The sequence below is a fragment of the Ooceraea biroi genome, chromosome 6 (genome assembly GCF_003672135.1).
Source record: "Ooceraea biroi isolate clonal line C1 chromosome 6, Obir_v5.4, whole genome shotgun sequence".
NCBI lineage: Eukaryota > Metazoa > Arthropoda > Insecta > Hymenoptera > Formicidae > Ooceraea > Ooceraea biroi.
Genome location: NC_039511.1, coordinates 11,970,871 through 11,995,893, shown reverse-complemented (window position 1 = coordinate 11,995,893; position 25,023 = coordinate 11,970,871). Strand labels below are relative to the sequence as shown.

The 25,023-nt window shown below is 36.5% G+C and overlaps 1 protein-coding gene across 2 annotated transcripts in view; it reads left to right on the top strand.

Annotated features, from left to right (window-relative positions):
- Positions 1-25,023, top strand: part of LOC105285155 (low density lipoprotein receptor adapter protein 1) — a 63,203-nt gene that overhangs the window by 25,234 nt on the left and 12,946 nt on the right. For both annotated transcript variants that reach the window (XM_011349157.3, XM_011349156.2), the window contains exon 2: positions 22,178-22,374. In XM_011349157.3, coding sequence (XP_011347459.1) covers positions 22,178-22,374 — 197 coding nt within the window. The remainder of the gene's footprint in view (positions 1-22,177; positions 22,375-25,023) is intronic.

The following is a 25,023-nucleotide window of genomic DNA, read 5'->3' as shown; positions in this document are numbered from 1 at the left end:
GAAAGAAAAGGAGAGAAAGCTGTTTTACGACAATAGCTCGCAAATTTCTCTTCAGGAAAGTTTATTAATTTGAAAGCAGTAAGCAAGAAACCGTTTAAACCATGAAACTCTTGCCAGAAATGGCAAATAGTCTACTTCGTATTGTCCATTTTAATCATTAAATTATTATTAATTATTGAACAAAGAAAAGATGTAGTACAACGCGCTATTTTTCCTGGAATGCTAATGATGATAATAGAGTAATATAATAAATAAGAATAGTTTGAAAAATCTAATTTCGCAGAAGGACGAGAAAAAGAGAAAGAGAGAAAAGGAAAGAGATCGCGATATGCAGGACATTCACGGACGCATATATATTTCGCGTGCATCTTTCTCAAATGATAATGGATGTCCGAGAGAAACATTATACGAGTACCAGACTTGTCGGCATTAGCGTAAAACCGCATTAGCGTAAAAAATGATGCAGCACGCGCAGGCTGTTTTGGATTTCATGCAACATTGTCGCTGACATGTAAATGTGCAAAGTATGTACAAATGTATCTCACAGATCTCATTATGACGCTGCCACTTTTATATATTAAAATAGATTTGAGTTAGTTATATTTCCTCTCCTTTCTCTTTGATCTTCTCCTGGTTTGAAATCTTGTAAAATTTTCGGTTGGGATTCTATTCAATACCATCAACGTATCTAATATTCAGTTATATATATATATACATATTTTTAGATTATCTTTTCGGCGTTAAAAATACATCTTCTAAATTTGTTATTTTAATTAAAACCTTTGTTCTCTTTTTAATTAAAAAACTTTTTTAGAAAAATTAAATAAAAGGTTTTACTTTTATTAAACATGAACGCTAGAGGAAGCCGCAGGGAGTTTCACATGTTACCAATGTTCTGAAATGTTCTTCATATCGGTTAAATTGCAGTTTAATATTGCGATTTAATGACATTGAGACAACTTATACTAAAGAGCCCAAAATTTACTATGTTTTGCATTATGGTTTTATATAGCGGATAACATTACGAAGTGTTCGCATAAATTTCGAAATGAATTTGCACATTTCCGTGCCAGACACCGGAAACTGGTCGGTGGGTTTTTTTGTGTCGCATACGCCAGCTCAATAATCCCTTGGAATTTTCGATAAGCTGTAGCGCCAAGTACTAGTCGACAGGCATAGTGCATATCCTGGTCCATTCATTCTCACTGGCAATATATAATTCATTTCATACATTTATCGCACATGGCCATGTTTCACGCAGAGTATCACGCCATATCATAGCATTGAGAGCCGATATTTAATACTCATGAAAATAGATACGTAATTAAAAGACCTGCGAGGAAAAGAGCAAATCCATGAATACTGCGATATCAATCTGATTTGTCGAGCAATATTAATATCATCAATACGAGAGGCGTAAGACTTGATGAAAAAAATTACCTGTAAAATATCGGCCGAAAAGTGCGAATCCGTGTACCATCTATTCAGCATGATATATACGACCGTTTAATACGAAACTTTATCTACCTCATGCAAGAGGAAATTGCATGACCGCATGAGAAAAGTGGTCTTCTTGAGTGATAAATCGCGAAATACGAATACGTGCTACGATCGGCAACGGAATGGATTTGCAAGTTCTGACTCGCACTGTATATCTCGCGGCGAGCAGTCGAGCACCTTAGCGAGATAAAATCGCAGCTGGTTTCGACCACCGTCATGCGGAGTGTCACTCGATAAACTATAAACGAGAGTTGACGTTAACAGGCTCTCTCGCGTACCCGTCACGGCAAAATTGCCGGGTACCAATCGTGCGCTTTTCGTGCCGTGTTTTACAAGAGCGTCAGCTCACCATAGCGATAGAGAGGTTGCGTACAGTATACAGCAGGTACTTTTCGATGTCGTGAGATGATATCGAGGAGATCCATCTACCTCCCTTCGCAACAGCACGCATTGATCTACCGTATTGCCAGCTTCATAAATCTTGTCGCCTAATGCACGAGGGAAATTTGTTTTTCACACTCTGTCCACCTGTCATCACATACCGAGTTTTCCTATATTGTGATAAAGATGAAAATAAAAGTAATACGTTCATGCAGAATAATCTGTCAATTTGACGATTTGTTATGATCAAAATTAAATCACGAGATGTTCTTCAACACTGTGCATCATGCTGTTTAGTTAATTATTATTTATTGTTCATTATTTATTTATTATATATCTTGTGAAGTCGGTAGTTTTCACGAAAGAAAGATCGTGAATATAAAATTAAATGAATTTTACATATTGCACATATTCATATATATAGCATCTACTTTTTATAATAATAGTAAATGTTAGATAAAGAAAGCACGTGTGTATGTAGGGGGAAAAGAGAGAAATTAATTTGTTAATTCAATAAATCATGCGATTATTGATAGGGTATCTCTGGATAGCGCTTATTAAAATGAATGAGACCATTGGTTCGTGAATATGAGCGAATATGCTGAAAGCAGAGAAACCGATCCCATAATTTATTTGACATGAATATCGATAAGTGATATTAATCATTGCATTAATATATTGAGAAATTTACTATTAATATAAACCTCATTGTAATACGAAATTGATTATTACGAATTATGAGAAGATTTTGAAACAAAAGAAAGTGACGAAAATTGGAAACTTTCATAAAATTAATTAAATATCAAAATCATTTTCTTTTTAGAATATTCCTTTAAGCTTTAAAAATTTGTGATGAATATTATTTATTCTGTATTCATTATCTAGCATGATGGATGGCATTGATAGATTCGTGTTCACATTGTAAGATTTTCATATACTATACTTTTTAAAGCATTTTCAATTATTATGTTAATATTTATGTTGAAGCAAAGTACGAAACTAATTATTCAAAAATATCTGCTAAAAATAATATTAAGAACAATATATATATGAATATTTCATCCTATGCTAACATATTTTTTCAAAATTTTATTATTTATATTATACCTAAATATATAATTATTTATGTTTTATATACTTTATATTACACTTTAAGTATATTTCTTAATAAGAATAATTATATATATATATATACGTTATTTATTAATATTACATAATCTTCTTATATAATCGTATTACGTAAAGTTCATTAATATTTATTATTGGTAATTACACAATGTAATTACGAGACATGTATTCCATGTGGAATATTTGCATTATTTGACAACATTGCGCTATTAATATGACGCATTAAATCGGTCACGATACATAGAACGCGATCATTTGCCTCATAAACATGAGCGATATTATTTGGCAAATTCAGTAGCCCGCTAATCAAAATGGTATGTCCGACGAGAAAGAGAGTATGTCAGAGAGAGAGAAAGAGAGTATCGCTCAAATTTCGTTGGACAACGACAAATAATAATTCGGCATACTGAGAGAATCATCGATTGACTTCTGACTGCATATTACCGAGCCCCATTGCAGCGCGTCTGCCCTAGGAATTAATCTTTATTGACATCGCGTTCCCCTTTTATTGGCGTTAATGCAATAGCATGCAAGCCCATCGCCGTGGGAAAACACAATTGCTGATAATACCCTCAAATTAGCCTATAACTGCTACTCCAATTATCATATTGTACATGCTCCATTAAGCTTACAGATTTACAGCATTAAGGGAGATTCGTTGGAATTTTAGAGATCCACAAAAGTTACCAAACGCGTCTAACTTCTACTTTTCGTAGGGATTTGTTTAGCTTAACTTATGGATACACACTAAGTTTGATAAATTAACATAATTTCTTAATGTAGAAAAAATATTCGCACTAATTTACCACTTTTTTGCGATATATATGAAAACAAATCGTCAGGATTATTTGTTTCCCGATTCTCAAGAAGAGAAATCAAGGAAAAAAAATCCGTTCGCGTTTCGTCTTTTTCTAATTCTCGTTGTGAGTCACGGAAAATGCACACGTATGAGACACGCGTGAATAAACGAGAATCGCATTCCGCGAGGTACGTTAAGCGTCACTTAATTAACACTCCCTCGAGATGGAATTTAATTGAGCGGGTGTTTTAACCGCTCGCGCACAATATTGTATACGTGTCGGTTTACCAATTTGCGAGAGCGGGTTACGTGAAAGCTCGTGACCGCTTTTGCCGAATTGAGTTGCTGTTCTTCCGCTTTCAATGTACATTTATCGCAAGATCGTTGCTTGCGTGTTTGCGCTGTGCCGCCGTGCGTAAATTCCGCTCGTGACATACTAAGCGTTTCGCCGATGTTTGGCAGGAGAGGAGTGATTAATTAACGCGCGAGCCGTAAATCGCGGCTGTACAATCATTCAGGGGAAACGCAAGTGCGGTGAACGTTCCGCGTATCCTTTATGCGCTTCGTAGCTCTTTCGTAATTATGTACGTGAAATATTTTACTCTCGGTGCTGTAATTAACTTTTTAATTTATTTGCACGTAATTTTAATAGCAGCTCCTAATGATTAAGAGCAAAATAATCTTGATTTCTCTCTTACCCCCTTATACCCTTTCTTTTTAGTATTTTAGTGTAAATTATTATTGACATGGAGAAATTAATTTATGAAAGTTACTCGATTGTCTGTTGACAAAGATTAACTACTTTCTTTTTATCAAGAACTAATTTATTCTTACCAAGAAATTATTTTTATTAAGAAGCCAATCTTTTTTTGCCATTGTAAAATCGCATTGCAAAATCAAAAATCGAAGCAAACCATAAATCAGAATTAATTAATGTAAATTGTCGCTACGAGTGAACTTTTCTTTCAGGACTTTCCCTTTTCCTTTTAGCAAATTTGCAGTGGTGTCGTATTAACCCCGTAGCAATTTATAATGTCGATAGATGCGTCCCAGCCAGCTAAATTACAACCGACGACGGTTCATTAATTATCGACAACCCCGTCGTTCTCAAGGTCGGCATAATTGATTGCGACTGTCTCGGGAAGTCTATTAAATTACTTTGAGAGACGGGGAAGTTGCGCCAAGGCATATCAGCGTATCTTTTTTCAGCCTCACGGAATACGTCTCTAACACACTTTCCGCTCTCTTCTCCTTCCCTCTCTCTCTGCTGCTCTCTCGTTCGATTAATGTCATCGTAATTGACTTAAGTTCCCGACGTCGCAACTCAACGGCGGCAAATAAACGAGCCTTTTCGCGCGAACGCGGACTTTATTCCAGCCGCGCCCATCGGAGAATCACGAGAGGAGACGCATGGGGACGATCGGGGGTGGCTCGGCACTCAATTTAAATACAAATTAAATGACAGCGCCGGCTGCCCCTCGGCTACCCGCTTTGTCGAGATTCCTAGCATGGAAATTCGATTTGCCCGAATTAATTGCCGCGTGCGATGCAGCGCGTGGCTACTTTTTGCGTCACGCAATGCGATTGTAGAAATGGCACGGTGGATCACGAGCGGACAAGATTTGTCGGACATTTTTTGACGTGGGGAAGATTACGTTGTTTCTCTTGAATGTTTCCATATCAAATTTACAGAAATCTCTGAAAATATAAATATGAGTTGTTTATTCTGAGAAAAGCAAATTATTTTTTCCAGAAAAAAAAGTGGAGAGAGAGAAAAATTAAGCAATTAAAACAAAATAAAAAAGATCAAAAACGCAAATATTACTATTTAAATTTCTACTCCCTAATTTTTAAGTAATTAAATAAAACGGTTATTATGAATCATACCACTGATGCAGAAAAGAATATATAGTTTATATAAACATTATTTGATTTATTAATTTATTAAGTCGATCGTTTATTGTTATACTTTTTCCTATGGGATTACAGATATCTCTATATGATGCGCTAATGATACTTGTCATTGTTCTCTCCAAAACTTGATTATCCAATTCATACGTATGCATAAGGAGAACACCGACAAGAGACAATCGAAGTAGATCGCACTCGATCTGTACAGAGGCGGAAAGCTGCGTTGCATTCATTATTCAATACTGTTATTGTTAGGAGAATAGACGCACATCCTAGAGTCGGATATCTGTTCGCCAAACTGGTCAACTTCGCCGATTCGCCGTTAAATTTCCAATGCAAACACCACCCCTGAGTCACCTGCCTTCTCTCCGAGATATCGCGACTCTCCTTTGCCCTGTCGCAATCTTATACCCTTTCTTCCTCTTTCAAACGTGCCTTTCTCCCTTGTCACTAGTCCCTCTTACTCCTTTCCTTTTCTTTTCGATACGTTCACCTTCGGGAAAAGAAGTCGAGACATTCCCGACATTTTTGCTTTCCTGGTTCGACCGCGAGCTCAATTTTGCCAGGAAATTCCTGCCCGTGGTCTTTGGGCGCACGGGAGTGAGATCGAGGAACAAATAAAACTACCACGAAGACCAGACTACTACTTTTGTATGCCTCGAAAGATTCTATCGATCTTGCCGACCCCACGAGATGGTTGTTTTCCGTTACGACGGTTTTTCTTCACTATTCTTTTGAACGGATCGAGTTCCGCGTCTTTTTCACTTCCTGAGGAATTTTGATGCAACAATAAACTAGATATAATTTATGATTAAGATAGCGCATGTAATATATTATATTTAAAATATTTTATTATGATAGCATGTGCAGGGAATTAAATAAGTAAGAATTAATACTACATAGAAAAATTAATTTGTTTTTACTTAAATTCTTCTTGACTCTTCAGAATCAGAAAATCAAGCTAATGCAGTTAATATTAATCGAAATAACCATCATGTGAGACTTTATTTAAGATGGCGAGAATTTATGCGAATAGTGATAAGCAAAGCGTCGCTAACATCTTTGCGTATTATTCTACATGGTGCACTAGTTTTTCAGTCACGAAGTCTGTTTACTGTTATCTCTTCTTTTGTTGAAACGGCAGATTACCGGGGCAAATTTACCGTATATTACGGGATTGCGTTAATCTCGCGGGAGCGCGAGCAACGGGAATGATTTCCGGGCTTTTATCCTGTCGCTTTGTAATCCCATTACAACGCGGCGAATCGTGGTAAGTCCCGGCAGAAAATAAGTAGAACAAATGTTGGTTCATAATGTCGCAAGTAACTGGAAATGACGTGACAGAAGTCTCAGTAACCGAATATGTAGCAAGGATTTTTCGACGGAGTCTTGAAGAAAAGTTCCTTTTTCCTATAGCACTTGGTATCTTACGTGTTTTCCATGTATGAGGAGGATCTGACAATATCTGAGAATATATTTCAAATATATTCCGGAAATGCTGTTTGCACAATTCGAAGAACAAGTTTTTTAATAAATTTGAAAATGATTTTCGTGACGGAGAGTTAATCGATGTATTATAAATGCATAAGATTTGCCCTTTATTTTTTGATGAGAGAATGAACTCTATAATGTTATAAATGTAAATTATACATTTAGGATAAAATTCTGTGAAAGCTCTTTTCCCAATTGCAATGATGGATCTAATAACAATTAAAATAAATCTAAATAACAAATAAAAACTTTTGCAAAAATTTATAAAGATAAAATGTTAAATTAAACTAAGAATTAAAATAATAATCAATATCTTGTAATTCATTCGCATTTGAAATTTAATCCACAAGCTACATTCTAATTTAAACTAGAAATAGTATTTTAATTTTTATAATAATTTTTGTTCTTAATGTTCACAATTTTTCACAATCTTTTTTCTCATAAAATATTTAATGATATGTTCGATACAATAATTTTTCATAGTATTTCTTATATGTGTAAGTTGGATGTTGGCCTGCAAACTAATGGTTGACCAATGAATTAGCCAAGAGGCTTTGATGCGTCACGCTGGAGTGCTTCGGATCGATACCTAGCAGAAGTAATCTGTCCCTTGTAATAGGATTTCGTCGCGAGTCCTTGCTGACCCGTTTCCCTCTAGGATTAGTTCGTCGGTTATACAGTTACTCGACTCCTGCGCATGCATATCCCTTCAAACACGGTTAATAAGAAGACCAAAGAGCCAAACAAGATTCACGGGTTTCCGAGAAGATAATTTCCTGAAAAAGCGCCAGAGATGCCAAGAAAATGCTATGCCAAGAACGAAGTCTCGAAAGCTAACAAGGGATGTAGACTGAATATAACGTACAGATGTAGAGAAAAGATTGGACAAGAAGTCTTGAATGCATGATATCTAGGTCTTTATGTGAATCTCCGTAGGTCAATAGAAAAAGGAGGAAAACAAAGAAAAATCTCTTTTTCAAATAACTTTTATTTTTCGAAATTACATATATGGAAGAACCTCTAATAAAGAAATCGCTAAACTGAATTTTATGTTTTTTATATCAAAAATTAAGAAATAGGTAGAGCAAAAATGATTTTTTAATCAATAGATTTTGAGATTATAAGTAATACATTCAATGTTTACAAAATTTCTTTTTTAATCAGTAATAATATTATAAAGTAATATCAGTAATATTTTTATTATTAATATTATATTTTATTAGTAATTTTTCTTACTAAAGTTATAACTACTGATTTTTATCTATCAAAGCAAAAAGCAAATAACCGAAAGCAAATGCTTTTCCGTGCTTGCGCAAAACGGCAATGGCGTCGGTGACGGCAGCGTAATTTAGAGACATTTATTAACCCGCTCCGTAGGGTCGTAAACATAGAAGGGCGGCAAGTTGTGGAGCACGGATGAAAGGGCTGAGGGCGGGAAGTAAGTCCAAGTTGCTCGTACCCGAGCACATAATTCGCCCACAAAGCCCGGGCTCGCAGCTCTTCGCGCCAGGGTCCTTTCGTCGGAACACACTTGCGGATTTAACTCCGCGCTTTGGAGAACTCCTCAACACCGCTTTCACGTGTGTTACGCTAGTAATATCGCGAACATGCAGGAGGAATACCGAGGTAGATCCTGCCAAGAAGGAATGCTCCGACAAAGCGACGTGTTTCGGAATGCGGATCCGCGGATCATTATGACGATTGGGCGAAAGAGCGCTTACGATATTAATCCACCCTCTTTGATAGTAAGGGAATATTCATATATAGAGTAATATCAGATATTGCTACGTTCTTCATAAACTTAGATTATTACATTCCCAAAAGGCTGAGAAATTGATGTAGAAACCGTCGACTTAATTTTGGTTCTAGCTAAACTTCCTGTCAAACTCATCAAATCATCAATAATATATTTTAATTATACTTTACTAATTAATATATATTTCTTGTTATCGCTGCAATGCTAATAAATGTCCAATATTGTATATTCGACGAGAAGTTTCGTGCCGCTCTCCGTCTTCGTAAAGGAAAAACAAATAGCCAAGATGGCGGCCAGGGAATAGGGCGATTTAACGGATCTCGCGCAGTAGCGAGATGAAAATTGCGAGACAAAAGCGAGATCTGCTCGCTCAGGAGAACCAGGTAGCAACGGATGGGGGGTAAGTGGGCGGGAAGTTAAAGTGCATTCGAGTTGAAGCGAGTTCACGCAGACAGGGGTAGGTTTTTTGCCACTTAAGCGGCTCGGCGGAGCCGGGGATGATGGTGAATGCACGACGGGCAAATGGAAAATGTTTCGTAAAACCGGCTCCGACTTTCCGAAGCTGACTTTCACCGCCGAGGGACGCTTCTATTTCCGATCGCAGCTTTTTCACGTGTCGGCACGAGGCTTTAATTGACTTTCATTGTGGCTCTCCAAGTAAATTTTACCCCGCGGCTGATTAGATTGCGAATGAATGAACTGTGAACGGTATTTGGCACAAGATGGTCACAAGATTTCTCGTTCGTTCACAGATTGCTGCTTCATTTTCGAGCAGCGGGAAATCGATCGGGGTGATTTGTGACGATTGAGCGAACGCGTGACGACATTCTCCTGCAGTAATATGAAAACCGAGTTGAAAAGATCACTTGACTCTCGACATAAATATTAAATTCAGTGGTAACACTCGTGAAATTTCGTTTTGGTGGTCGATAAAAGTGTCGTGCGTGAAATATTCAAGAGAGGTAAAAGGATCAGAGAGCAGGAATCGCTCGTCCGACTGTTGCACTTCATCAATTATTCTTTCCTTAATGCAAGCCTGATTAAATATATCCACTGTTATTCATTATTCATTAAATATTTTCTTGACATACATACACATATCCGTTTCTTCTCTTAAAGCAATTTGAAATTAAATTAACGCTGAAAGTTTAATCATTTCTTTCATAATTTGATTAATGTATACGATGCAGACACGTTTTATTTCTAAATAGTATTGTATTTAGAAATAAGTTTATATAGGTAATTGTTTTAGAAAGAGCTTGTCTCATTTAATTCTGTACTTAATCTAATTATTCTTTTATTTTTAATTAATGAAATCAATTTTACGTTCAAACATAATTTATTTGAAATTCATCTCATGACTCTTTTTACAATTTACGATATTATTTTACAATTTTTACATTTATGTTTTTTTAAGGCTTATTAAAAATTTTTATCAGAGTATTCATCGTTCGATAGATTGAATAAATTACGACGCTCGAGGCAACGTAAACTCGAAACTGGATGCAAAAGTTCATTACTCGTATATGAACGTGTTTGATTACTCATTCCCGAGCGATCGCTCGTAATTCCGTTCCGAAGTAGCGCCTCCGGCGGTAAAAGGGCATGAAGGCACGGTCCAATCGGGAGAAAGGAGAGCTCAAAGAGGAAATAGCTGCGCGACGAAGGGAAAATCCTTTCCTTTGGGTGTCTCCTTAGAACGAGAGGAGAAGGAGAAATTGCTTTTCGCGTCGGCCAGCATTGTCAGGGATCCCTCTTCGTCCTCAGAACGGTCCTTTCCTTTCGGAATCCCTTATCACTACCGATAGAAAGAGTAATTGACGCTTCCTTCATGAAAAAGATTCCTCGTTCCGAGGGGACAACGAAATTCCACGGACGTGATCGGGGAACGCGTTTCCCGACATGAATTCTCTTTTCTCTTTGGCCTCGGTTTCTTGGGAGTCTCTATAAAAATATTTTACCTCCTTCTTGAATCCAAACATCCTTCTGATGACTCTCCGCGATCACGATAATTGACGTTTCTCACTGGAAAAATATTTTGTCGCGCATAAATGAACTTGACGAAATTTTTCATGCAGTTCTAGTCACGAAGTAGTGAAAAATCTTATTATCCTATAAGAGGTATGACCAAAGGAGGGTCACGTTTCCGCGATGGTGCAGCCGTGTTTGATAAGCATTATCCAAACGGAGAAGTTATTAAATATGTATTCTTCATGACTGCGTGTTTTCTTCGGGGAAATAAACAGAATTTGTTTTCGAAAACGTTTAATATAAAAAATATAAAATTTTCTTATCATCTTTTATTTAAAAACTATTATAATGCTTGTTTATATTATATGTAATGTTATAATGTTTTATAACTCTTTTGAGTCTTTTACAATAAGGAAAGCTATAAATGTTGCGTTATATCTGTCGTTCTATATAATCAATTTTAAAGCTTATATTATCATTACTTGTTGGCTTTTATTTATTTTGAAATGAAATAACTGCAATTACATACGAAAAAACTAAGTTAATTAAAAATATTTTATTAACAATTAAATTAAATTAAGTAAAAAAGAAATAGTATATTAACCATAAAGTTGTTACAATATTTAAAATTTTCTCAGCTCTATATCTTTATAGAAAACTATGCAATATCTTATACATGTAACATCTTTACATAAAAATGTCTCTCAATAAAAATTCCCTTCATATACAACCTGGTCATAAAAGGGACATATCTTCACGCCGATGTATATTCCAAAGACAATTTCCACGAAAATAAGGTCGCCGCGTCAAAAAGTACGTTACATGCCGGTGGATGTTTTTAAATTTTTATGAAGTAAGGACTTCCATGTATCTCTCTTGTTTTTGCATCTTTCATATTTTTAAATCGGGAAAGGTCGAGTGTACCCTTGATTAATCATCTAGCTGCGAGATATTTTCTATGAGTATGAGGATATATAAAAGTAATTCCCCCCTTCTTTGCTTATAAGTCACTAAAGCCGTGATTTAGAGAGAGAAGAGAGAGCCACGGAAGCCGAGACTCAGTTCTATTAAGTTATCCATATTATATTATATGTGTTATAAAATATGAACGAAATTCATATGTCCTTTTTTTGGCACTCTCATATCTTTTTGAAAGATTTAAAAAATTCCACTCGACGCGTTGGCTATGCAGACTCGCAAATACAAAGTCAGTGTATATATTTTTTAATTATTTGCGAAAGAACAGCTTGCTTTCACCGCACGAGTGCAATTAGACGGGCCGCTAATGCAACTTTGAAAAGTTCATTTCGCTACACCACTGCGCACTGTGCTGATGGTGGTCTTTCCTTTTCTTGTGTTACGCCAAGGAAATAATAAAAGTAATAATCACTTTAGCCCTTGTCAAGCGCGGTTCATTCTTTAAGAATAAAGCTTTTCTTTGGTGTTGAAAAGCTTTGAAATGGAAAGTAAGAACTTTCAATTATCGTGTAATATCTCGTAACCGTGCTTTCTTTAATTACTTTCTGGTTGGCATAAATTTGTCTAAGTGCTTTTCGCGTTTTTTTCGCTATCTATTAATTTAACGAGTTATAAATTATTTAAAAATCTGTTTAACGAAATTTGGAGAAAATTGATCGCAATCGATCTAATTATTTCTTGCAATATTTCAGTAAGATTACTTACAGTTTTACCTGCTCATAAATAAAAACTTATTAATTGTCTTTGAGAACAATGTGATAGAGTTACATTAAATTTAAAGTCGTTTATTTGATTTTGATGAAATAAATCAAACATCTTTTATCACATTTGTACCTTTAAATAACTTTAAAAAAAACTGTAGATATTCGATAATATAACTGTAAATGACATCTTCATTAAAAATAACGATATTGTTTTCTTATTCGAATTAGTTTCAAACATGTCTACTAAATCTATATCTTTCTCCAACTACAAATAAAAGCCGAATGTTTTGAAATTTTTATTACTTCAAGAACTATAGCACAAGAGTTTAATCATTGTTAAGATGAAAATTGTCGGTTAGAAACTTACTTGTTCATTTTAGAAATTACAGAAAGCCTAGGATTTGAAACATCTACAATCGTACAGGAGCGACTCATGAAAGATTCAAATTTCTTGAGTGGATAAAGACCGGAGTAAACTAAAAGAGCGAATCAAGCGTCGCCGCACTGCTGTCGTTCTCTTGCATAAAAGCACGTTGTTTTCTCGTTTTGCATTTTTTAATTAGTTGCGAAGAACACGGCTTATTTCTTTGTGAATGGAATTAGCCGGAATATGACTTTAAAAAGTATGCGGGAGCGGAAGCGGCGCGTTTTCCTGCGGCTCGCGGTGTACACGCCTCGTTTTTGTTTCACTTGTATAATCAAGGGAAGTGCAGCGAGTTTGGTCTTTGCGAGATGCTGCTGCGAGGGTGAAAATGTTGAGTGCACGGCATTTGAAGTTTCTTTATTTCGTTGAGATGTTACGCGAGCGTGGGAACGATATATCAAATCAGTTTTGTACAGCTTTCTATCTACAAATGATCCATAATTTATACAGACTAACCACAGCATTAAGGTTTGATTGCATAGCTTCGTTATATTATATTTGTACTAGACTATTTCTATACATTTTTAAGATTGTAGAATGTAGAATTAATTTTTCAAAAATTTCACGGAAAATTACTACTTTTCAAGAAAGTTTTATTTCCCAATATATTGGATTGATTGGAAAAAGTCCGTATGGACTTTATAAATACAATTTAAACGCAAAACTTTACATTAATTAAATTAATAAAATTTTTTAAAAACTCACCAAATTCTTCGGTCAACCCAATATCAGTCATGAAAGATATTTATATAGAAATTTTTATTTAGAATTTTTCTCCAAATTTTGTCATTCATAAGTAAAAATTTTGGAGAAGCTGAAAAGATTAATTATTTTTTATTATTGTATTATTTAGTTGAGAAATTAAATAAAGTAGAAGGAAAGAATGTCTTTTATCGCATATAAAGTCGCGGCTCATAGCAAAATACACGACGGCTTCTTGAGTGCGCGTACCCAAACCGCTCATTACTCTCCCTCATATAATAATCTCGTAAAGCACAGGGAAACTGCAAAGAGTCGTTAAAATTAAGACCATGAAGCGAATGAAGTGGCATTCTGCTGGCAAATCAGGACGCGCAGCTTCCATTATGTCGAATTTACCTCCTGCGAGCGAGAAAGAAGGGTTGATTTGACCATCGCTGGTTGTTATTTGCACAGATTACCGTATCGCTTTATCGTGCCATTTTGTCGAAATTTTGATGCTTGCAGCACTGTTACCGTAAACCGACGATTTTCTTTGTAATTTAAAAAAATGAAAGATAAAAAGTTATGATTTTTCATATATGTGCTTTAATGAAAACTACAAAAATGCTTGTTAACATATATTTTTGTCAATAAAACTATTTAATAATTCCAGAAATGAAGATTACACTTGGTACATTTGGTATTCCTCTTTTCTTTCTTATTATATTAAATATGATTTTTTATAAATAATACATTTCACGTTTAGTTGAAGACATTAGAATGTATTGAGTTTATGATCAATTATAAAATGATTTAATAACGAAATACATTTTTACTTTTTATCGTGAAAATCGTGTTGTTTTTCTAATTATTCGTTTGTTTTGGTTTCAAACAGCGGTGAGAATAAGTAGTTTACTTGAGTTGTATTCAGCCGTACAGTTTCACAATGACCGCTTCCCGTATTTTCCAAATTAATGGAAACACGGACGGTGCGCGTGTATAGAACGGATGCTGGGGTCGGGGTCCGGTGCAATACGAAGTTATACAATTAAAAGTTTTCTGGACGTAAAGCGTGTGGTGTCTCGCGCGAATAATTTATGCGCAGAAATTCGGTTCGATCCCTACAGATATAAGCGGTGACCCCTCTTCTTCCTCTTAGTTTACGGAATAGAAAAAGCTATGAATATTTTACATCCGTTCAACGAAATGGCGCTACCGTATTCATCGAAATAAATCAACCAGCCATTTTGTTGCTGAAAGATTATTTTCGAACGATTGCTGTTGCCATTATTGTTTCAAAGATCTGTTTGTTTATCGCGACGTACGGTTATGCTTTGCGTTTCATCGTTGTGACAAAGCCGCGTTTCTTAGGAGATGTAAGTCCCTATTCAGAATGCGCTTACAATGATAGAAACGCCTCCAAAAGTGGCTTGAAAACCATCTGATTGGATGAGAAGCTACAATAAAAGCGCTTTTTTTATCGTTGTAAGCGCGTTCTGAGCTGTAGATAGAAAAAAATTCTATAACAAAATATTAATAAAGTAATATTATTGCGTCTGTACTTTTAATGAAAATTATAATATATATAAATATTAATAAATATTATAATATAAATTAAAGAGAACAAAATAACTGCAAATTCAAGTTACGAGATTTCTGATTTTCCACTCGGAAGGAGTACAAAACTTCTTGATTGGACAGAATCTCATAAAAACATTGAAATAAAAATCGAATCTACGATTTGCCATGAACGTGGTTTACAACGATATAGAAGCTTATGAAAATCCATCTTACTATCTTTTCTCTCGGATAACGTAGGGCTGTATAAGCATCGATGCGCGTCTACGCGCATAGCGAAGCTCGACCATGCGCGTGATCGGCAGAAAAATTGTATTTTACTATCGGGAAACCGTGATACGTAAATATGCAAACGCGATTACAGCGTGTGCGCGCATGGTTATTTTATGAGGTGGAAAAATCTATGAACGCTCCTTATCGTGAGAAATGCTATTCTACGATTCGAACGAATCGGACGAATACGGAGTGGAGATACGAGATCTAAGAATTAAGTCTTATTGGCACCTAGCAGCTATAGAATTATGATAGTGCTAAATCTTTGCTTGTTTTATAGTTTAATATCAGATTTCTTTTAACCTACTTGAAACTGTTTTTATTTATTTCTATTGTAATTTTCGCGTTTCCTCGCTTATACGTGTTCTTCATTATTTAATTTATTTTTCTTTATTTCTCTATTATTTATTTAATTTATAATTAATTAATTGATATTAGATGATATTTTTGACCATGCAATTTGTTATTTGCATTCTTAAATGCTTAATCTTTACGTATATTTTAAGTCGTAATTAGTAACATATTTTAAACTGTAATTAGTAATAAATCTATTTATGTTTTCATTTAAGTTTTTATTAATTTAATTTATTACAAGTTTCATTGCTTTGTTATTTACAGAGAAACACGTTTTGTGTAAAGTATGAGCCACTCTTGAAAATAAAACGTGACATTCGTACCACTATCAGTTCGTTCGAGCAAAATGCGGTTTACTCCTGCGCGGCAGTTAGACGTATCTCACAGGTTCATCCTCCGCGTCGCCGGAAATAAAGATCCCAAGTTTATTGAGCTCCGTTCCAGTCGACGACGATACGCTTCTTCGTTGCTGCGAGAAACGACGCAGCTTCGGGGACATTACGTCGATCCTGGAAATTCACACTCGCCTTTCGATTAAAGCAGACTATTGTGAGATGCTGCGCACGTCGTGGGAAATGTGAAGAGATTCCAAGAAATTTTCCAAAAACTCTTATTTAAGAGTTCACTAATTTTATTTTAGTAGCTGCTAATTTATTTTACGAACTGCCAGTTAAAAGAAAACTGATTTTATTTTATATTCTATATTGTTTCAGTAATCTTTGAAATATCTTGAGCTGTTTTTAGCATCTATAAATCAAGTCATAGATATTGATTATAAATGGGAAGAGCGAATTGTGAATTAAGAATCGGATCAATATTGGAACTTGGCGCTTTCACGAGAGTACCTAGCTGACAAGTCCTTTTCAAGATCCAATTTTAAGATCTCGAGTGAATTAGAGAGATTACGTCCGTGATTAATGAGCGGAAATACGATCGGATGTAGGATATAATAGCACGGTGAAAAGAATAAGTCGGATTACAATAAGAATTCTTAATTTCGGATGAAAGCCAAACGGTCGCGATATTGGAAGAGTTGTTCGATTTCCTTCTGGGTGGCTCCTCCCTTCGTCTCTCTTCTGTCTATTCCCGTTCGTAAAGTGGAAATCCCTCTGAGACACACACATACACACATATATACGTTCCTGTATATCGAACCGAACAGTATTTTGCCCATAAAGTAAGGACCTCGACGGACAGTTAGACTCCGTCTAAATTGCTCGTGACGTGGAGTTCGTAAATCAAGTCGACTTGGGAATCTGGATCAGTATCCTGCTGGCAGTTATTGCGCCCGATAAGATCCGGATAAATCGCGGAAAATGCTACAAACGACTTCGCTGGAATGATATCTTTCTCTGAATAACATAATCGCGAGATATATTTCGGTCGATTTGGCGCAATCCGTTGATAGCACAGCAGTTTATCGTAACGACAAATTGAGAATCGATCATAGATTTATCGAGAAATTTGTCGTACATGTATCCTACGTGTGTATGTATGTGTGTACGTGTATGTGCACAACGTAATCGGGGGAAAGTGCGAGATTTCCGGGACACTCCGCGCATTCCCGCCTGCATGTAAGGGGCTGCCTAACGAGATTCCCATCCCCTTTTCCGTCGTTGCTCACTGTAAACAATCCAGTTAAGGGACGAGATTTGGTGTGCGCGCTGGGGGCCAATTTTCGCCGATTCAATTTCGCCGATTGCACCGCGCGGCTGCATTGTTTGCGCTCGGGCGTTTGCACGCGATTACTATGCGGCTCGGTATCCTCGGCCGAGCCACTGCCTCGAAACACATTTGGCCGTATGCATAAAACAGCGCGAATGCATCCGCTCTTGTTTGTCATGGCAAACGCTTCGAAGGCTAACGCTATTAGAACAATTGCTCACGTTCGACGAAAACGCGTTTGCCTCTATTAACAAGAGCTTACGAAAAACATAAGTCTAGAGAGAAAGGGCAAGCGAGAAAGGGCAAGCGAGAAAGAGAAGATATATTTAGCATTAGACGCAAATCTAGAAATCGATTAAGGAGATTGATTTCGTTATTCACCTGCAGACTGAAGCCGAAGTTAAATGAGAAATTAATTAATACGATGTCAAAGATGAAACGAAATATGATGTTACTTTCATTTCGAGACATCGATACTCGAGGACACAATTAATATCGGAGATTCACTTAAGACCAACGTCGCGCGTTTCTTCCTTCCTTTCTTTCTCTATTTAAATTAATATTTCGCGAACTGAAAGACGCGCAAGAGACGAAGAGAAAAATGAGAAAATGCTGTCGCTCGTCAATAATTTCATATCGCCGAGCTTTACGCCGGTGGAGCGGCGGATGTAGTTGCCGCTCGATTTTGCGTAGGAAACGCCCAGCGTACGTACACGCGGAGAAGAGATATATCGGACAGCAGTCGGGTGTTGCAGAACCGAGAGACGAATGAAACGCGCGTACCCATACGGATACGCGCGTAGTCCTCCGGATGGAAAACCGTATTCAGTGGAAATCCTACGGTGGATCGCTGTCGCGAAATGGAAAACCGCTCGTTCGTTCGTTCCCGCACAACTGCGTCCGTTGCCCGTTAGCTACCCTCCTCGTTTTTCCGCCTTCACAGCACGCAGCGCCCATTGATCCGCGTTACTGCTCGATATTACAAACGCAGTATCGCTGGATATCTCTCTTTAGCGAACGTGATGACGGAAGACGAATTTAATTCCGATAATCCAACTGGAGCGGAAAAAACGGAATTTCTCTGGAAATGCCGTTTTTCTGAAATATTTTAACGCAAACACGGTCTTTTTACCTTGATTTTCGATACGTGGAAAGAATTACAAAATCGCAGAAAGTTATAGATTACAATAAATTTTATATTTTTATATTTTTTGCACAATTCCGCAAAAATCTTTTCAGCATTTCGAAATCCTCGCTTTAAAAATGTACAGTAGCGTTTTTACATCTTTAGCAAATTGAAATTAATTTTAAGGGTTGAGTCCATCAATGGTTTAAAAGTTTGCGGGTTCGAAGTGCGAGGAACATACCGAATATTTCAAATCGTTATTGTCGAATATCACAAATCACTATGCAATCCAATTTTAACTTTCTCAGGAGAAACAAATCTATGTATATCGTACGTAAACGGGCGTCGAGAGTTGCAGCGGGATTTTCGGTCGCGCCGCGCCGGTAAGATTGCATTCGCGACTTGCAAGAGAACTCGCGGAAAGAGAAAAGATGGAAGGAAAGGATAGGTAGGAGAGAAGAAAGTAGCATCAATTCCGTTCCTATCGTTCCGCAGCGGTGTATATCGAACGCGCAAGGGAAGAAAATCTCGTTGGCGCGCAATAAGCCGAGGAAAGAAATTTTACCCCGGTTAACCCCCGCACGTGTACACGTGGACGAATCGGATCGGAAATAAGGGAGAAATAAAACCGGTCGCGTGGATACGTTCCGCACGGCTGAAAGATCGCTGGCGAAGATTTCATCCGCCGCGCCAACCTCGACCGGACCGAGAAAGTTTTTACCTGAATTCGAATTGTTTAAAAGGGATTTATGTGCAACGGATTAAACTGCAAATAAATCTCTCGCGAGGGAAAAATCTCAATCCTTCGAATGGTTAATCCCACTCGCGGCTCGGCCGTCCGGCGATCGTTATGGTAATTGCTGAAAAACTTCAGGTAATTGGACCAATCTCGCGGAGTCCGCATCCGGGACGAGAAAAGCACCCCACAAATTGCTTTTACCCAAGAGAAAGAGAGAAAAAGAGAAAGAGAAAGAGAGAGGGAGAGAGAGAGAAGAGAGAAAGAGGAGATACTGTCGCCGCAAGCTATGCCAGAAACTTCCTAAAGAGTAAGACGAGCCGCGAGATTCCTTCATCTCCATCGCGGAGGCTGCGCTTCTCCTTCGAGATCTCCCTCGCGATGTTCACACGCGTAAAAGCACTTCGATCGGAAGGGACGCTCGTAAAGCTCATGTTACCGTAACTTCGACATCGTTGCAGCCCGCAAATTTTCATGGTAGCCTATATAGGGCGTGGAAGAAGGGCTCGAAGACTTGAGAGTGTGTAAAGATTGCCTAAAGGGGATTAGGGAACCTCGCTCGATCTATGTCGGGAACAAGCCACAAATTTTCTCGTAAAATCAACTGCTAACTTTACGATCAGAAGTTTCGAGCACGACAGAATTGCGTCTGAAAATTTCCATGACGTTTGCCGCGCTCATCATCCCTTGGCTGTCTTTTTCTCGGTGAAATTTCAGAGAATTTCTGGCGTGTACACCGCACATATCGGCTTTCCGTCGCGCTGTGCCGGATGGAAGCGGTTCGCATAAATTTTCAGCCGGATGGCATTGCGTTTCCGTCAGCAGCGTCGTGCGCCTTTCACGTAGGTACGACGGCTTTCACGTAGCGGCCTGTCAACGCGCCCGTTGAAATATTAAAATATTCGTCGATCGACTCTGAAGGCAATTCTTCTTATTATATCCCTTGAAAGGAACATTCGTGAAATATATATTCACATCATGACTAAATTCATCGTCTGAATTTTCTTGTGACAGGGAAAAACTAGAAATGACTATTTTCCGAACATTTTTTACAAACGTCGTGTAACTAATGTACAAATTAATATATATATGTATGTGAAAGAATATGAATCAAAATTATATCAAAATAATATATCGCTATCTATAAAAACGTTTCGACGTTTTGACAGATATTTAGAGCCGATATTTTTGCGGCAAGAAATTCATAAAAAGTTATTTTAATTTTTAACATAAAATATACATAATTTTTAACATAATATACTTTGCCACTTATACTCTTATACTGCGCTTTTCCGCAATCAAATACGATTGATGGGATTCTATCGGACTATTCGAGCTGCATCACGACTTTTATTTTTCCAATCGATCTACAAGCCGCGAGACTCAAAAGGACAAAGTCGGACGCGTATTGTTGTAACGGCGCGAAAACTTTTGGCACATTGTAGCGAAGCACTAACTCTCATAAAGAAATATATTTGCGGGGGAAGCGCCTGTGGGACCGCGCGGACTCAATTTTCTTTTTGCGATCGGGACATTACGACGCATCCCGGCACGTCACGAACTGGTAACGAGTTTCCGTCGCTTTTACAGCATTGTTTCGCGGATAAAGTTTTGCACTCGACAATAACGTCGAGAACCACTCGCAAACTTTCAGACCTTTTTGCGAGCGAGCAGTATCTCAACTATTGATACTGTTCCACAAACCTTGCGGCGAATCGCAGCAATAAGGCCAGTTCAATATATTTTTAATTAAGATTACCGATGCTGCAATAATTAATTAGAATTGTATATTAAACAATAAAATCAGTGAAATGTTCAAATCTCAATTATTCCAGTGTGAATAAGTTTGATTCAGATCGCGAAATAATTATTACAAAATTATCTTCATCGTTAGACTACTGTTTTATTTTGTTAATCAAAATTTCTGTTCACAGTGATTACACTTAATTTTCTTCAAGCTAAATATATTTTCCATTATATTTTTATTATTTTTCGTAAAGGTAAAATATGTATCATTATTGACTTAAAAGCAAGAATAACTTTTATCAAGAATAATGACAATTTAATAAGTATCAACTCTGTCCAGGATATTTTATAGCTTTTTATGAATGTTTAGATGTTATTTTCGTGAATCTTTATTTTGTTATCGTATCAGGTTTGACAAAATTGTTGATGTTTCACGTCGTGGTGTTCAAGACTGGTTCCGCGGAGTGGCAGAAACTCGACCAGTTTTGGAATGGGGAATCGTTGCAACGTGCGGGATACATACAACCAGGACATCCATTATTGCCGCACACGCGCGGTTATTCCCGTCACGAAGTAGATAGACAACGAGGTCGGCTTTACGTGGTTGCACGAACCTAATGCTACACCGGTCATCCCCCTTTCCATCCACCATAGCATTTATCCTTGGATTCGTGCGCGCTTTTTCGTAAAGAGCAACGGTATCCATATTTTTATCTTTTCATCCCTCTTCCATTATTTCAGGAATCCTCACATTATCCCCTTTCGCAAGATCAACGTAGATTTAACGCTTGAAACGTACGATAAAAAAAGTTTCGAGCTGATTTTTCCCTCTTTGAATATCGCATGACAAAATATTCCGTTGAAAGTTTTATATTGATTTAAATTGAGGGATGGTTTTTAAATTTTGCGAAATTGATTTCCGACGAGACTGTAGATCAAGTTTGTCTCAATATATCATATGGTGTTCACTTTCAGAGCTGTGCGAGGAATGGGCGCTGGCGAACAGCCGTGAGTGCGTAGAAGGTGGCGGCTCGGCCGGTACGACACACGGGGAGGAATCCGAGGATGCGTCCGAGGCGAGGTTCACTCTTAAATATCTGGGCAGCACCCTCGTTGAAACGCCCTCAAGCGAAGAGGCTACAGCGGAAGCCATCAAGACCGTCATCACTATGGTGCTTGTCCTAATTTATCCTTAATTTATCCTAATTTAAACTTAATTCACTGTTCGAAAAAGTATATTTGACAATTTTTTGCAATTAAATTACGCTTTTGAATTTTTCAATCTTCTGTTTATGACATTCTTTCTTAATATAATTTTTAATAATAAAACCAATAAGTTTTTAATACAAGAGACTACGTTAAAGGTATCTGGAGAGTTCTGATTCTCTTTTCAAAGGTTGTGAAATGTGAATACGTTACGTGTGCACGACAAATGCGTATGGCACGTATTAATTTATATCCAGTTAGTTGAATTTTCAATTATTAACAAATCTGGCGTTTGCTGGGAGTGAGAGAGCAGTTTTGCCATCCGAGCTAGAGATTGCCGCTGTATTATTTATCGTCGAAATTGCATTGCGCACCGCGTAATTTACTTTGAACCATTTTCCGGCGCGGTCGCCGTGAAGAGAATTTAATTGAAATTGCAAGGTACTAATTCCGCGCGTAACCGCGGGGTCTGTTAATAAAGCTAATGAAAATGAATCGCGATTACTTACCGTGTGCCACATTCATTCATTGCTTTATCTTTATTGTAGCTAATAACGTTCACCATGTTGAATCATTTTTTCTTGTTTTTTTATAAGAACCTGTTACACAGTTGCAGCGAGTACTATAAAAATTTTACTGAAAATTAAATCGCGTGTTTTTTCCGAATGGTTTCGATGAAAATGTAAAAATACACGTAGCAAGAAAACACCAAAACGGAAAACCGAGTTGTACACAAGAAAACAGATTTAAATATAATACAAATAGTGTGTTCTAATGATTCGATTTCCGCTCGTGCTTTAATTACGCTTGACTGCATATTTAAAATATCACCAACAACACAATAATTTTATTTTTATAAAAACAAGTTTTGAGTCCCTTTATGAGAGTTTATTGCCAAAACTGTTGCTGAACACACAAGAAAAAACTGTTCTGTCGAGAAATATATTCGAAAAATTTATTACTCATGGAGTTTGGCATATTTTGAATACCATATATTAAATATTAGAATATTTGTTAATATATAAGCAATAAGGCGTATATATGTAGAAAAAGAATATTATATATGCTATAATATTATTAGGTTATATTTCCAGCGTGTTGCGAAAAGTATTATATCTTTTATATAATTCTGTAGTTAATTAAGAGCACAATTAGTCTTTCCTTTAGAGATAGTAAGCAAAATTCTGTCAGGTTTAATTTAATTCACCGGGCAACAGCGAAAATGTTGTTGAATAGCGTAATCGGGGAGGAAACGAATTTATCCAATTTCACAACGATTCGAGAAGCATGATTAATTAATAACAAAACTGCGCGCCTCATATAACTCCAATTTCGAAGTGATTACGACTTGTAACACGAGATTACACGGACAGAACTCCAGAAAGCGGTAATGCATATATTTTGGCAATTTCCGACGCAGTTATTAATAATGAAAACACGTGTCCTAAAATTTTGTTCATTTCACGATAAATATAAGTTACGACGCTCATAACGTACGTATGATTTCTGCAATAAAGATATATCCTATAATTTTACGACAGATTTACGATCTATATGTTAAAAAAATACGCACAAAATTTCAAACTGTTAAGATAAATCCAATTTCTGCAATTTGCACGAAATATCTTCGCAATATTTATCACGGTAATAATAAAAATTTATAAAAACTAGTACAACACAGGTGCGCGCTATTTTATTTTTCAATATTAATCTAATAATATTTCGAATAATAATATCTTATATCTATTATTTATTATACATATACACAATTATCACACTCTACCAAATTGTTAACCTCCACGCGAAGACAGCCGCACGATGGTAATCTAAACTGAACATAACGCACAACGCGAATCGAAATAACCAATCAGCGTTGCGGAAAAGAGGCAACAATGATTTCGATTTGATTTAACACGGCTTTTTTAAGAGTGGATTAATCATGCTTCTCGAATCGTTTTGAAATTGGATAAATTCGTTTCCTCCCCGATTACGCTATTCAACAACATTTTCGCTGTTGCCCGGTGAATTAAATTAAACCTGACAGAATTTTGCTTACTATCTCTAAAGGAAAGACTAATTGTGCTCTTAATTAACTACAGAATTATATAAAAGATATAATACTTTTCGCAACACGCTGGAAATATAACCTAATAATATTATAGCATATATAATATACTTTTTCTACATATATACGCCTTATTGTTTATATATTAAAAAATATTCTAATAATATTTAATACATGGTATTCAAAATATGCCAAACTCCATGAGTAATAAATTTTTCGAATATATTTCTCGACAGAACAGTTTTTTCTTGTGTGTTCAGCAACAGTTTTGGCAATAAACTCTCATAAAGGGACTCAAAACTTGTTTTTATAAAAATAAAATTATTCAATTCAAAAATCCAATTTCTGCAATTTGCACGAAATATCTTCACAATATTTATCACGGCAATAATAAAAATTTATAAAAACTAGTACAACACAGGTGCGCGCTATTTTATTTTTCAATATTAATCTAATAATATTTCGAATAATAATATCTTATATCTATTATTTATTATACATATACACAATTATCACACTCTACCAAATTGTTAACCTCCACGCGAAGACA